Below are 13411 nucleotides of genomic sequence, written 5' to 3' on the forward strand. Positions count from 1 at the left end.
TGGACTTAGTCAGAAACACCAGAAGCAAACCCTCTCTTGCATCATTAGAGACCTTGGTCAGTTTTATTGCCCTTTCCTGTCAACATGCATGTTTATGACTATGGAAAAGTAATGCAATCCATCAACGTGTTGTTAGAGCTGCTCTTTTGTTTCAAAGTGTTTTGAATGCAGTTCTCCAGCAGGCTTACGTGATGAAGCACTTTTTCCAAATGTACTGTATCAACTCTGTCCTCTGTTGTAATGATTCTGAATTGATTGTTGTTTCTGTTGTGGTCTGTGTTACAGTGGTACAGAGTAAATGGGGGGTGACTTACACTCCTAGTGAGATGTGTGCCGCCAAAGGATCAACAGTGCAAATGCATTGCACCTACACACACCCGTCCGATCAAACAGTTAGAGATGAATTCTGGATGACTGATGGAGTTCAGCGTCCTTTAAAGGAACAGTCAAAATACACAGATCGTGTGGAGTATTTCTTTGTTGAGAAGAGCTGCACTCTGAGAATCTCAGACCTGAGAGTGAGTGACGGAGATGTTTACATGTTCAGGTTTTTAACAGTTGGTAACGCATTTTCTGGTGCAGGTGGAGTCACACTTTCTGTCACAGGTAACGTGAAGCTTTATTAATTCTGGTGCAATTGTGTGTGTGTGTGTGTGTGTGTGTGTGTGTGCTTATGTGTTCCTTGATAGTTGACATTTAAAGCAATTCAGCCATGTACCATTTAAAAATGAATGCTTACACTGTATTAAAACAAGACTTAGTTTACAGCCACACTAGTGGGTCTGTGACATTGTTGATTTTAGGCAATTTACCATTTTCACCATCCTAGTTCACCAAACATAAGGTTAATCTCAGGCTCTTGGATGTCATCAATTTTGCAAGTTTTTGCAGTAAACCATGTTATTGAGCGCTCACCAAAGTGATTATATTTTATACTCATTTCATACACGGAAATTCTTTAAAGTTTTACCTTTGTCAACAAAGGTATGTCAACATCATAGTGAATACTGGATGAGGAGTCATAGAATCACCAAAGGCAGCATCTCTGAGAAGTGTACATGTTATAGTAATGTAGAAGGAGTTTTATATAAAATAGATAGAAGTACTTTTGAGTTAAGTAAACTTTTGATTGGATTATCAGTCCATCTAATTACTCCATTCCAATGTGTGCATTTCTAGTAACAGATTACTTTTTCTTCTTCCTCACATCCAGATATGCAGGTGACCAAACTAACAGTCTATCCGTCTATTACTGAGGCACGGCTGACTTGTCAAGGCAGCGACGGTGCTCCTTATGTCTGGTTCAGAAATGGAAGGGAAGTTTCTGAAGAAGCTTCTTACACAGGCCATTTTAATCCTGGAGAAAGCATCTCCTGTGCTTCGAAGAAAAATAAGGATTGCCGCGCTCCTGCATTGTGTGAGTTCACGGTTGCATGAAGAAAATGTTACACTTTTCACAAAGGCAAAAGTTGTCATCTTTTAACCATGGATGTTTTTTTTTTTCCAGATGCTCCAAAGACTCCCTCTGTGTCAGTGAGTCCCTCTGGTGAAATCATGGAGGGCAGTTTGGTGAATCTGACCTGTAGCAGAGATGCTAACATTGTAGCTACTTATTCATGGTACATGAATCCAGAACCTGAACCTTTCAGTCAAGATCTACAGCTTGTCTTTAGCTCCATCCAGTCCTCTGACTCTGGAGAGTATTACTGCTCAGCTAAGAGCGAGCTGGGGGAAAAAAAGTCCGAACACATCTCTCTTAATGTAAAATGTGAGTGAAACCCTTTTATAAGAAGAAAAAAATGCTTGATTATGATGAGTTGTCTGTTGCTGCAGTTCTTGTAATGTCAGTTTTACTATTTGCATCCTGATTTGCCCTGCTGTCACAAGTTGGGACATAATTATCTAAATATGTAGCACTAAAGCATCCTCCTTTTATGGTTAATTCATGCCATCACATGTCCTTCAGATGGTCCAAAGCGTCTCAATGTGTCAGTGAGTCCCTCTGGTAAAATTTTGGAGGGCAGTTCAGTGAATCTAACCTGCAGCAGTGATGCTAACCCAGCAGCTAACATTACCTGGTACAAGGAGAACCAAACACTGTTTCATGGACCAGAAGGGAGTTATCTTTTCACCTCCATCAGCTCTGAGGACAGAGGGAACTACCACTGCAAGTCTGAGAATCAGTATGGGAAGATCAACTCTACGTCTCTATTTTTAGATGTCCAGTGTAAGTAGTAAAATGTAAATCCTGCAGCTTAAGCCAACAAGGTTCTTTTTGTGAACATAGTCTGTGTTGCTTAACTTATGTTATCAAATTCTTTGACACAGAAAAAGTATAGACGTGTTGGGATGTAGCTTATCTTTGTAGAAGGAAAAGGCTTTTTGAGTCAAATTTAACAAGAATGCATCTGACTTCTTTATCAGAACCGTAGTCTCTATAAAGCCATGCAACAAGAAAACATACAGTTCTTCATCCCTTGTATCCTGCGTGTTACTATTAATGAAATGTATTGAAATGTTTACTTTCAGATGCTCCAAAGCTTCCCTCTGTGTCAGTGAGTTCCTCTGGTGCAATTATGGAGGGCAGTTCAGTTAATCTGACCTGTAGCACTGATGCTAACCCAGCAGCTAACTATACCTGGTACAAGGAGAACCAAACACTGATTCAAGGACATGGAGGAAGTTATAATTTCACCTCCATCAGCTCTGAGGACAGTGGGATCTACTACTGCAAGTCTGAGAATCAGTATGGACAGATCAACTCTACGTCTCTATTTTTAGATGTCCAGTGTAAGTAGGAAAATGTAAATCATGCAGCTTCAGTCATCAAGGTTCTTTTTGTGAACACAGGCTGTATCCCAAAGTCAAGGATCCTCTGGAGGCAAGGCCAGAGTCCTTCCTATCACCAGTATAACGCACAAATGGACCAACTTTCCAAGTGTGCATGTTAATTGTGTAATTGTGACGTCCTGCTTAAATTCAGTGCTGCAATTATAAAACCAGTTCACGGCATGGATGTGGCTTTGGCATCAGCACTCTTCCACATATTTGTAGAAATGGAAGGACATACTTTAAAGTTGAATCAACATGATTTAGCAAGTAAAAGCCACAAAGTGGATTAAGCCGACATATTTCACTGATCAAGGCTGAATTTGGCCTCTACTCAGTTTCATAAAAGCAACGGCGCATAACTCACCATGGATATGTGTTCTGTTTTTTTATTTTATTTTAAAATACACTACAATAAGTCATTTATAAATAACAATGACGTATAATAGCAGACTTTCAGTCTATATTAATAACACAATAAACAAATATATAATGGCATAGCTATGTATACTTTGCACATTATACATCATCAGACTGACACTTGTATATGAATGAACAATTAATAACTTTAGGCAACTAAGACAGCATCAATTAACTTAATTGGCAATGTATCAAGATTATGTTTATTATCTTTTAGCTAAATATACTGGCATTTATTTGTGCATATGCAACACACAAGTTTTGTGATAACAAATATTCAGTGTCAACTGAAAATATTTATATATTTAAATGCATTTTGTGCAGTCAACATCACCGCTTCTTCGCTACCCATTTTTAAATCTCCCGGTAGACCGGTGTGCGCAAGGCTTTATGGGTACGCAGGATACACACCAGCGTCCTTGGAATTTCGGCAAAAGAAGGACTCTGTCCTCCGAACGTAGTGTCCTTCAAATTCTTGGCGGAGGATCCTTCCTTGACTTTGGGATACAGCCACTGTCAGAGTGGCTTAATCTCTCATCTACTTATATTATAAAATTCTTTGACACAGAAAAAAGAATGGACATGTGTTCAGCTGTAGCTTATTTGTGTTGAAGGAATAAGACTTTTTAGTAAAATTTAACAAGAATGCATCTATCTTTATCAGAATCGTAGTCTCTATAGAGCCATGCAACAAGCAAACATATTGTTCTTCATCCCTTGTATCCTGCATGTTAATTCTCATGAAGTGAATTGAAATGTGTTCTCCAGATGCTCCAAAGCTTCCCTCTGTGTCAGTGAGTCCCTCTGCTGAGATAGTGGAGGGCAGTTCAGTGACTCTGACCTGTAGCAGTGATGCTAACCCAGCAGCTAACTATAGCTGGTACAAAGACAACCAAACACTGATTAAAGGACATGGAGGAAGATACAACTTTAACTCCATCAGCTCTGAGGACAGCGGGAACTACCACTGCATATCTAAGAATAAATATGGACAGATCACATCTTCTTCTCAATCTGTTGATGTCCAGTGTAAGTCATGTGATTCACCAAGCTGAGATACAAAAATGTCTATATCATGCATGTTAATATAAATATCTCTCTCTAAATCTCCTCCAGATGCTCCGAAGCTTCCCTCCGTGTCAGCATGTCCCTCTGCTGAGATAGTGGAGGGCAGTTCAGTTACTCTGATCTGCAGCAGTGATGCTAACCCAGCAGCTACCATTACCTGGTACAAGGAGAATGAAGACTCAGCAAAAGCATCAGGACAGATCTTCACCATCACTGACTTCAGAGCTGAACACAGTGGGGATTATTACTGTGAAGCCCAGAACAGCAGAGGAAGTCGTCGCTCTACCTTACATCTGACTGTTAAGGATGGTAAGCCTATCATTTTCAAGTTGTAGTCTTCACCCACAAATGACACTGGTTTAGTAGTCTTCAAGACCCGTAGACATATTTTGGGATACCCTATATTTGGAAGAAAAACCATTTAGGGCGCTTTCACAACCCAAGTCTGTTTGGTTAGTCCAGGGGTAGGCAACCTGCGGGTCCGGAGCACAGACTGTATAAAATGGTCCGGAGTCACGTGTGGCTCTTCAGGTGGTCTGCAGACACATAGCTACTATTGGCTCTCTGTGGCTCTGACAGAAAATTTATATAAAATGAAACATTTATTTCTTTAATTTTAATTTATTTAATTTTTCATTGGTATAGGCCCAAAGCAATTTGTATTCTACATGTGTAGATTATAAATGGTAGTAAAAATGTTTTCAAAACATTTCAGTCAACTAAAATGTGCATCACAGCTTATGAAAGTCTACGAGTGGGTGCCATAACCTCTAAATTTTGCAGTCTTCAAGTCTAGTTTTTAGTTTTCCTAGTTCTCCTGGGATATTTCTTCAGTTTCCAGCCTCTCATTTGCACCTGGGTCCTCACTGCATTTTGACAAAATCATAGAAATAAATGCTCATTATGACCTATTATTCATGTTGGTAGGCCAATTTATACTCAGCAGGCTGTTTTATCTGTATTCTAAGGCTCAAAATTAGATTTTTGGCTCCATTCTGGCTGACAATGACTCTCTCTGTTAGTAAAGGTTGCCGACCTCTGGGTTAGTCCGAATCAGAGGGAAATTGATACTTTTAGTTCGTTTTGTATTCAGTCAGATTTGCTTTCACAGTGCATAAATGTAAGCGGACCAAAAAAACCCCCAACTAATACGTTGATAATTCTGCAATGAGAAATTTGCTTTAGCTCAGTTGTAGCCTATAGAGCAGGGCCACATGATATACTTCAGAGGTTGTGGAGGGCCGGACCAATACTGAATTTAATTTTGCCCAATATTAATTTCATCGCTTGAATAAAATGCAGTAAATGATCTGGTCCTGAGCTGCTAATGGTAAGAATACATGTTACGATAAAACTATGTTAATGTGGAGTGATTAAAATATAGCAGTAAAAATGACTAAAAACGCCAATTATCATCTCACTTTTCCATTTTAAACACAATATACATTTAAACCACAAAAGCATTATAGAACACGTATGTAATGCAGCAAACCAGCAATTTATTAACTCAGTGTTGCACGCACGCACATACGTAAATCGCCTTCAAAATAAAAACACTGTGGTTGTATTGCGGTTGTACCAAATGAACCGTAACAAGGATTTAACTGCTCCAGAGTTCGATTGAAATGGACTAAACTTTGGCTTGTGAAATCTCTTGAATCTTTAAATTATGTCTTGCGGATTGAGATACATTTTTTCCCCATCTTTATTGTTTTTATGTGATTTCCATTTCCCCAGGAGAGTGGCTATTTATAGTTGCTGGAACAGTCACTGCTATTGTAATTGTTGTCATACTCATCCCTGTCTTTCTGTGGATTAGGTGAGCATAAATCACTGTCGATGGAAACATTTAAAATTCATTTCAAGTGTCCAGTTCTGCTATTCATTTATTCATGTTTTAATATGTTACTGATTCGTTCTCACCAACCAGGAAAAAAAGGGCCCCTAAGCAACCACCTGAGCCTATACAGAGCCCAGATGAAAGTGCACAGGTGAGCAAAATTTGTTGGAAGTACAAAAGATTTTGTTCTGCATTTCATGCAGCACTGCAAGGGTGAACTTGTAGTACTACCTCAGGGACAAATTATACATTAATATCTAGAAGAACAGCTGTCATTTACGTTTGATTTTCAGACTTGTTACAGACTCTCAGCTACAGACTGAGAGCTAATTCCTGTTTAAAGATACTGTCACTTCTAAAATTAAACTTGTTTGTGTCTAGCAACTGCCGGCTGAGCAGAAGGAGAGACTTCATTACGCTAGTATCCACTTCTCTAAGAAACAAGCAGATCCTCTTAACACTGAAACCAGCTCTGCTCTGAACCAAAGAAACCAGAGGAAAGAGAAGGTGGAGAGCGTGGAGTACGCAACTGTGATTTTCAACAGTGGCAGTACTGCCCCACGGTGAGCAGATCTTCACTAATGAACATTTTCCCACACCAAAATAGAAAATTCAAGTACTAGATTAAAGCTGCAAGCGGCAATGAACCGGCCGGAGCATAGTGGAGCAGTCTGGGGAGCCGCCACCCACCGTGGTCAGGGATAGATTGGACAGTGTATGGAAGTTATACAGTCCTGTGTTTTATGGAGAAAAGCCATATTTTGCCGCCATGCCACACCCACATAGTGTGACAATCTGCAAATATTTTAATAACTTGATCCCAAAGGCCTTATGATGGTACTGACCAAGTTTGAAGTCCATTGTGTCTAATCTCTTGGACAAGTTTATTTAAGTTTGTGACGTAGAAATGGGAAAAAAATGGATATTCGATTCAAGATGGCCGACATCCTTTTAGTTTTTGGGTATGGGTTCTCGAGACTTTTTGGTGCGTCTTTTCATGATCGACGTATGTACTGAATTTTGTGTCTTTGCGACAAACCTGTGCCAGGGGCTCAATTCTAGGGGGGGCTAGATAGTCATTTTGCCGCGCCTATTTCTGAGACCAATGAATAACGTTAAATTTCACAAGGACTGACATATATTCCAAGTTTGGTGAGTTTTTGAATATGATAAAGCCTCCAAAAGGCGATTATTTTGCATAAATAATAATAAATGGCACAATTTCAATAGGTCATCGCACCATCGGTGCTTGGGCCATAAATATGTTTGCATGTTGCTTGTGTTTGGATACTTGACATGGCTTTTATCAAGTGGATTCAGCTGCACTATTTTTCCACACAGAGTAGTTTGTGGCGGTGACACACCTTTACCTTTACAATTAAACTCCTTCAGTTTCCCCATATGCAGATGATGTGTTTCTCTATCTAAATCTTTAAAGTTAAGCATTGGATGAGGAATTGCCTGACTATAGATATGAAGTCAATGTTAGGAAAACCACAGCCTTAACTTTGAATCAACGGTTATTGTACAGGAATTTAACATCTGAGGACATAAATAAAATAAAACACGAGGGCGCCACCCTCTTTCTTTTGAGTTTTTTTTAGTTTAACTTATATAAAATAAATAGTCCATAATTATAACAGCATCAAAAAAACAACAGCTTACAAAGTGCTTTGACAGAGAGCAGTTCATTACAAGGAAATGATGCCATAAGGCTAAAAAACATGAAAAGAAAAAACAATAAAATACAATGTAGGAACAATCACAAGGCATTCTCAGATACACATAATTAGAAGGAAAACACAGTAAAAAGTAAAGAAGTAAAAAGGAGTGGTAAAATAGAAAGCATTTCATAAAAGCAAGTCTATAAAGGTGGGTTTTAAGAAGTGATTTAAAAGAAGTTACTGACTATGACTCTATGCGCCGTAATATATTGACTTTGATTCCTTCTATAATTGGGTAAAATAAGTGTTAAATGTGTGTAATAGGCCTGTTTCTTTATAAACATCACTCTTACCACCATAAACACGCACAGCTTTGCTTGTCAATAAATAGTAATGATAATGTGGATCAGTGATAAAACAGACACTAGTGGCCTGTTCAGCAATGCTGTTGTCATCATTCCTCCAATAATCTGCTGTTCATACAAACTGTAAATTAATCCCATCTCACTATGACTACTAAAATAACCAATTTAAGATAATAAAACCTTTTAAAAGTTTGACTTGTATTTTAGAGTCAGTCCTTTTAGTCCAAATTCCCTCTGTGTGAGCTTCAAAAATGCAGATCTGTAGTTGCAATGGTAAGGTATCAGTCATGAACTATTAAATAAATGTACATAGGAGGATGAGAGGGTGAGTGAAACCAAAGTCAGGAATCCGGAGTGGATCCAGTGCAGCACAGCAAACAAAATCTCTAATCTAATATTCATATGTGGTAATATTTCCTTTTTACCTTGAACTTTATTCAAGCAGGCACCTACATTGATTTTTTTCCGTCTCAGAAATGTCAATCAAGTCTTCTTACACATACTTAAATCTACTAATTCCAATAGATTATGAACAAGATGATTCTGTGGCTTCCCTTTGGTCTTCATTATTCCTCCTCTGAGCTGCGTCCTTGCAGGTGCTCTAACAGCAGTTGTTTGTGCTTTTCAGATAACAATGAAGGAACAGAGGTACCACATTCTGGAGCTGAAATCTGGGTCTGCAGATGAATGTTTTCCACCCACTCACTTGTATTTTTTTGCTAATTCTTTGCAGAGTGCCTTGTGAGAGGCTTCTTTTATTTAGATCATGTGACTATGGAGTGTGAAGTGGACACATTTTTATGTAATGTCAAAAGCTGCATAAATTTTTTGCATCTGGAAGTGGCAAATTGCTGGATACTAATGGTATGAAATTTAATGATTTATTTCAGACATTTGACTTCGGTCCAAATTTATATATAGTGCTTAACAAATTTATTAGACCACCTGTCATAACATAAATATTTTAGAAAAGCTTGTTTAAAATTAAAAATGTTATTGTTATTTCTTTTGGCTAATAACAACCATTTATAGCCAGATTTGAGCCGGCTTGACATCTAAATCAAGAAATAATAATGTGCTTTACTACTTTTAAAGTTTGTTTTTTTAAAACAGTAAATTTTAAAATTCATGGATAACAATAATTATATTTTAGCATTAAAAATATAATTTGGGTTAAAGAGCGTCTACATACTTCTGTATTAACCATCACAGAAACATAACATTTTTTATTTTTATTTTAATAGTGCTGTTAATTTGGCACAAACCGCTGGTCTAATTATGGTACATTATACATACAGTGCTTAACAAATGTATTAAAGGCTCTTTATAGGCCAAGTGTGTGTCAAAACCAAAAGTTTATTGGTCACTAGTGTGGGGGCTGATGTAAGATAGTTCTCCACCAGTGAGCCAATAAAAGCCCCCTGTCTTTGTCATGATAACTGTGAACTATAATGCATAAAGTTGGCAGTTTGTAGTTCGGGACTTATGATTGACATATTTATTACCAGATCTGGGTGTCACTAAGTAACCTAAGGAAAGACTGGGTGAGTAGCTAAATAGTAATGAATATCTAACATACAGTCATGGAAAAAATTATGAGACCACCCTTGTTCTCTTCAATTTGTTGTTAGTTTTAATGCCTGGTACAACTAAAGGTATATTTGTTTGGACAAATATAATAATAACAACAAAAACAGCTTATAAAAGTTTAATTTAAGAGCTGATATCTAGTCATTTTCCATGGACTTCTTGATAATGATTGTGCTTATTATCAAGAAATCCATGGAAAATGTCTAGATATCAGCTCTTAAATGAAGCTCTTATCAGCTATTTTTGTTATCATTGAATTTGTCCAAACAAATGTACCTTTAGTTGTAGCAGCCATTAAAATTAACAAGAAATTGAAAAAAAAGGTTGGTCTAATAATTTTTTCCATGACTGCATATATTTATATATATATATATATATATATATATATATGTACACACAAGTATAAAAGTAAAATGCAACAACAATCATTTATTGCGATGTTCCACTGTGATATAACAATTCCGTAGACATCCAAACCTATTGGTCACTTCTCTTTTTAGAAACTAATAAGTATTACTTTTCAGTTATATTAGCTTTACTACACGCTTAAACAATGTATATCCATCTAATGGAGAATCTGCTATGTAAATAACGAGCTTGGGTTATTTCCAGATGTAGTTGTAATTCAACTTTGCTACCACTAGATGTCAACAAAGAGTGACACTTTACTGAAAGCAAATCCACTCTGACATCCTGTTTATGTGCATTTCACTTATGTTGTACAATATGTTTTAGCCTATTTACCATCACAACTCATCACCAGTTGTATGCCTTGTATACACATACTACTGTTTTTGTATTAGGAATAGCATGTTTACATTTCAACATAGTCAAGAAAATAATTTTTTTCACTGTAACATCCCTTTTTTCCCACCCTTTAAACATGGATTAAACATGGCCAGTTTATGGAATAAAAGAATATTTGAAGTCACACTGGTTTCATTCTCTGGCCATTATGACAGTTACACTTCTTCACAATCTTGAGAAACCAGATTTGGTTAATTAAGACATCCAGGGAGATCCTGCTATCAATACCTTTTTTGAAAACGTGGTGGTAGCCAATAAGCTCACCAACAGATGTGTGATACAGACAACCTGCAGACAGCTCTTCCTCTCCTGTTCAAAAAGGTGAGGATTTTCCTTCTCCTGCAGTGTGTGCTTATTTCAGTCTTCCCACTTGCATTGAGCCATCTAGTAGAGCCTCTATGGTCATTTACAAACTACATGTGTCTTTAATGTAACACAACTTATCCTCTCTACATCCCTTATCATTTTAAACAGACACCATTTAATGATGGTGCTCATAACTTGTGCTGATCATCATTTGCTGATTATCGTTTCTTGCGTCACAGGAGAAAATATGTCTGTCACACATCTGTATATTTTAATGCACTCTTTAATAACACTCTTTTAGTCGCCAGGGGTGAACAATAGACATGTCAGTGACAAAAACACTGAACCATGTGTCAGTGAGTCCCTCTGCTGAGATAGTGGAGGGCAGTTCAGTGACTCTGACCTGCAGTAGTGATGCTAACCCAGCAGCTAACATTACCTGGTACAAGGAGAATGAAGACTCAGCAAAAGCATCAGGACAGATCTTCACCATCACTGTTGACAAGGTAAAACAATAAAAATCAGTTCAATCAGTGCCCTTAATTTATCGGTTTTGAATTATATTATGTTGTTGGGCTCAATCCAGAAGAAAACCCTGAGATGGGGTGAACATGGCGTGCATGTGCCACTTCACAATATGGGACCTTTATCTTCCATTTGAGCCGTAAATCTCCATTCAACCAGTTTAAAAGCTTTGTACAAGAAAATAGTGGGGAAAAAGTGCTGAAGCGTGGTTTAGTAGAAATGATGAAAAAACAATAGTAGTATGTATGTGGGAACCAGTCAGAAATGTAGAGAAACTGAATTAAATGTTTGCAACTGTCTAAAACCAGGCATCATGGCTGAATAGAACTGATGGTAAAACACATTAGTAGTATGCAGATATATGTTTTGCCTTTTCAGAATAAAAGTCCATTAGTGATTAGTTTGTGAAACACTAATTATGAGCCTTTGTTCAAGTAAAGCAAGTTGTTTGGAGGTGTTTGTTGCTAATGCAATGTGTCAAATATGTTTTACCAATGTGAACTATTAATGCTTCCTAAACTTAATCTGGATCTCTAATGACGAATTATTTCAATGTCCAGGGTAAAATAATTAAGTGTAAATGAAGAAGTAATTTGCAAAAACAGATATTTACGTTCCGAATACTTCTAATAAATTGTGGGTTTTTTTTGTGCAAGACAAAAACAATGAAAATTGTGCCAGTTTATTTTTAAAATTGCTTTTTTTGCGTACAAATTCAGTCGTGTGATGTTTCACTGTACTCAAGTGGGGAACATTAAATGTCACATTCAGGCTCCATCACTCTGAGAGTTCCCTCCACTGTCTGCTTTAAAGGTTTAGTTCACCCAAATTACAAAAACAACTAACTTATTTATACTATGCTGCATACTGTGAGGTTTGGTTGGTTTTTCGAAAGTGACTTATTTCCTCAGGTAGCTGTCAGTTAAAGAGGCCAAAGTTATGTTCATGTTTGTTCACACTAATAGGCGTGACTTTCTCACATCTGTGTTCTGCATTTCTAAAAACAGCAGCAGCCTGACTGCAGAGTTAACAGTGAATATATGAACCCATAGATGTCATGCAGTCTGTATGACATCATGCACAGTGCATATAAAGATTGTCTTTTTTCTTCTTTAATTTGGATTTGTTTTTAATTTTATTGTTGGGATGTTGACAATGAAATAGGTTTGGTACCTTATTTATTTTTTTCTTCTTTTTTTAAGTTTTTAGTTTGTTACACATCTCAAGTTTGTTATGGGTGTTTTCAGCCAATAGGCTCATCATGCATATTAATAATGTAAAGAGGAAGGAAATGTAACATTTTACCAGCCTGATATCTGTCTTCTGCTCAGAGGAAAGGTGTCTTTAAAGACATAAACGTCCTTTACTGTAAGTAGAAACATTTCTTTGACTCGTTCTGTATACCTCCTGTATACATTATTTTATCTGCTGACATGTTTTGTTGTCTCCCACACAGAGAGGTGAGAGGAGCAGCTATGAGTTTGACTGCAGCAGTGAGTGGATGTCTTGTCTTCCTTCTCTCTGTGTCAGGTACGGTGTATCTTTAAAAGAGGGGAATCTGGGGACATGTGGGGCTTGTGAAGTCACCTGGATATAAGTGGATCAGAGTTGTGTGGAAGACAAATGCAGAAATGTTCCAAATATCAGTTTGTGATTAATTGTGAAAACTTCCTGATACATAGTTTTCTTTTGTATCAGTTGGGAGATATTTTAGGAAGCTCTTGTTTTGGCCAACATCTTTTGCTTTTCTCTTTTATATAACGTATCTGTGTGCTGAGCACTTTTACATGCTGTAAACTGAGATTGTTCCCTCCTCACCCTGTGAAAACATTTTGCCCTGTTTAATCAGTTCTAAAGCTGACTCTGGCCGACAATTAGTTTCTATCTGCAGCTGATTTTATTAGGCTGAAGTATTTTGGAGGGATATTGATCTCACTGTGAAGTCTACTGTCATACTGTCTTAACTTTTACTATTTTATCATGTCTTCACATCATTT

At 37.3% G+C, this 13411-nt stretch overlaps 1 protein-coding gene across 1 annotated transcript; it reads left to right on the forward strand.

The window, feature by feature from the left end:
• Positions 1 to 326: 326 nt before the first annotated feature.
• Positions 327 to 6724, forward strand: LOC131972863 (B-cell receptor CD22-like). Its single transcript, XM_059334635.1, has 8 exons — positions 327 to 606; positions 1508 to 1768; positions 1967 to 2227; positions 4018 to 4278; positions 4366 to 4626; positions 6055 to 6136; positions 6248 to 6308; positions 6539 to 6724. The coding sequence occupies exons 1-8, from the start codon at positions 327 to 329 to the stop codon at positions 6722 to 6724; spliced, it is 1653 nt and encodes a 550-aa protein (XP_059190618.1).
• The last annotated feature ends 6687 nt before the right edge of the window (positions 6725 to 13411 follow it).

The sequence above is a fragment of the Centropristis striata genome, chromosome 1 (genome assembly GCF_030273125.1).
Source record: "Centropristis striata isolate RG_2023a ecotype Rhode Island chromosome 1, C.striata_1.0, whole genome shotgun sequence".
In the NCBI taxonomy this organism is placed as follows: Eukaryota; Metazoa; Chordata; class Actinopteri; order Perciformes; family Serranidae; genus Centropristis; species Centropristis striata.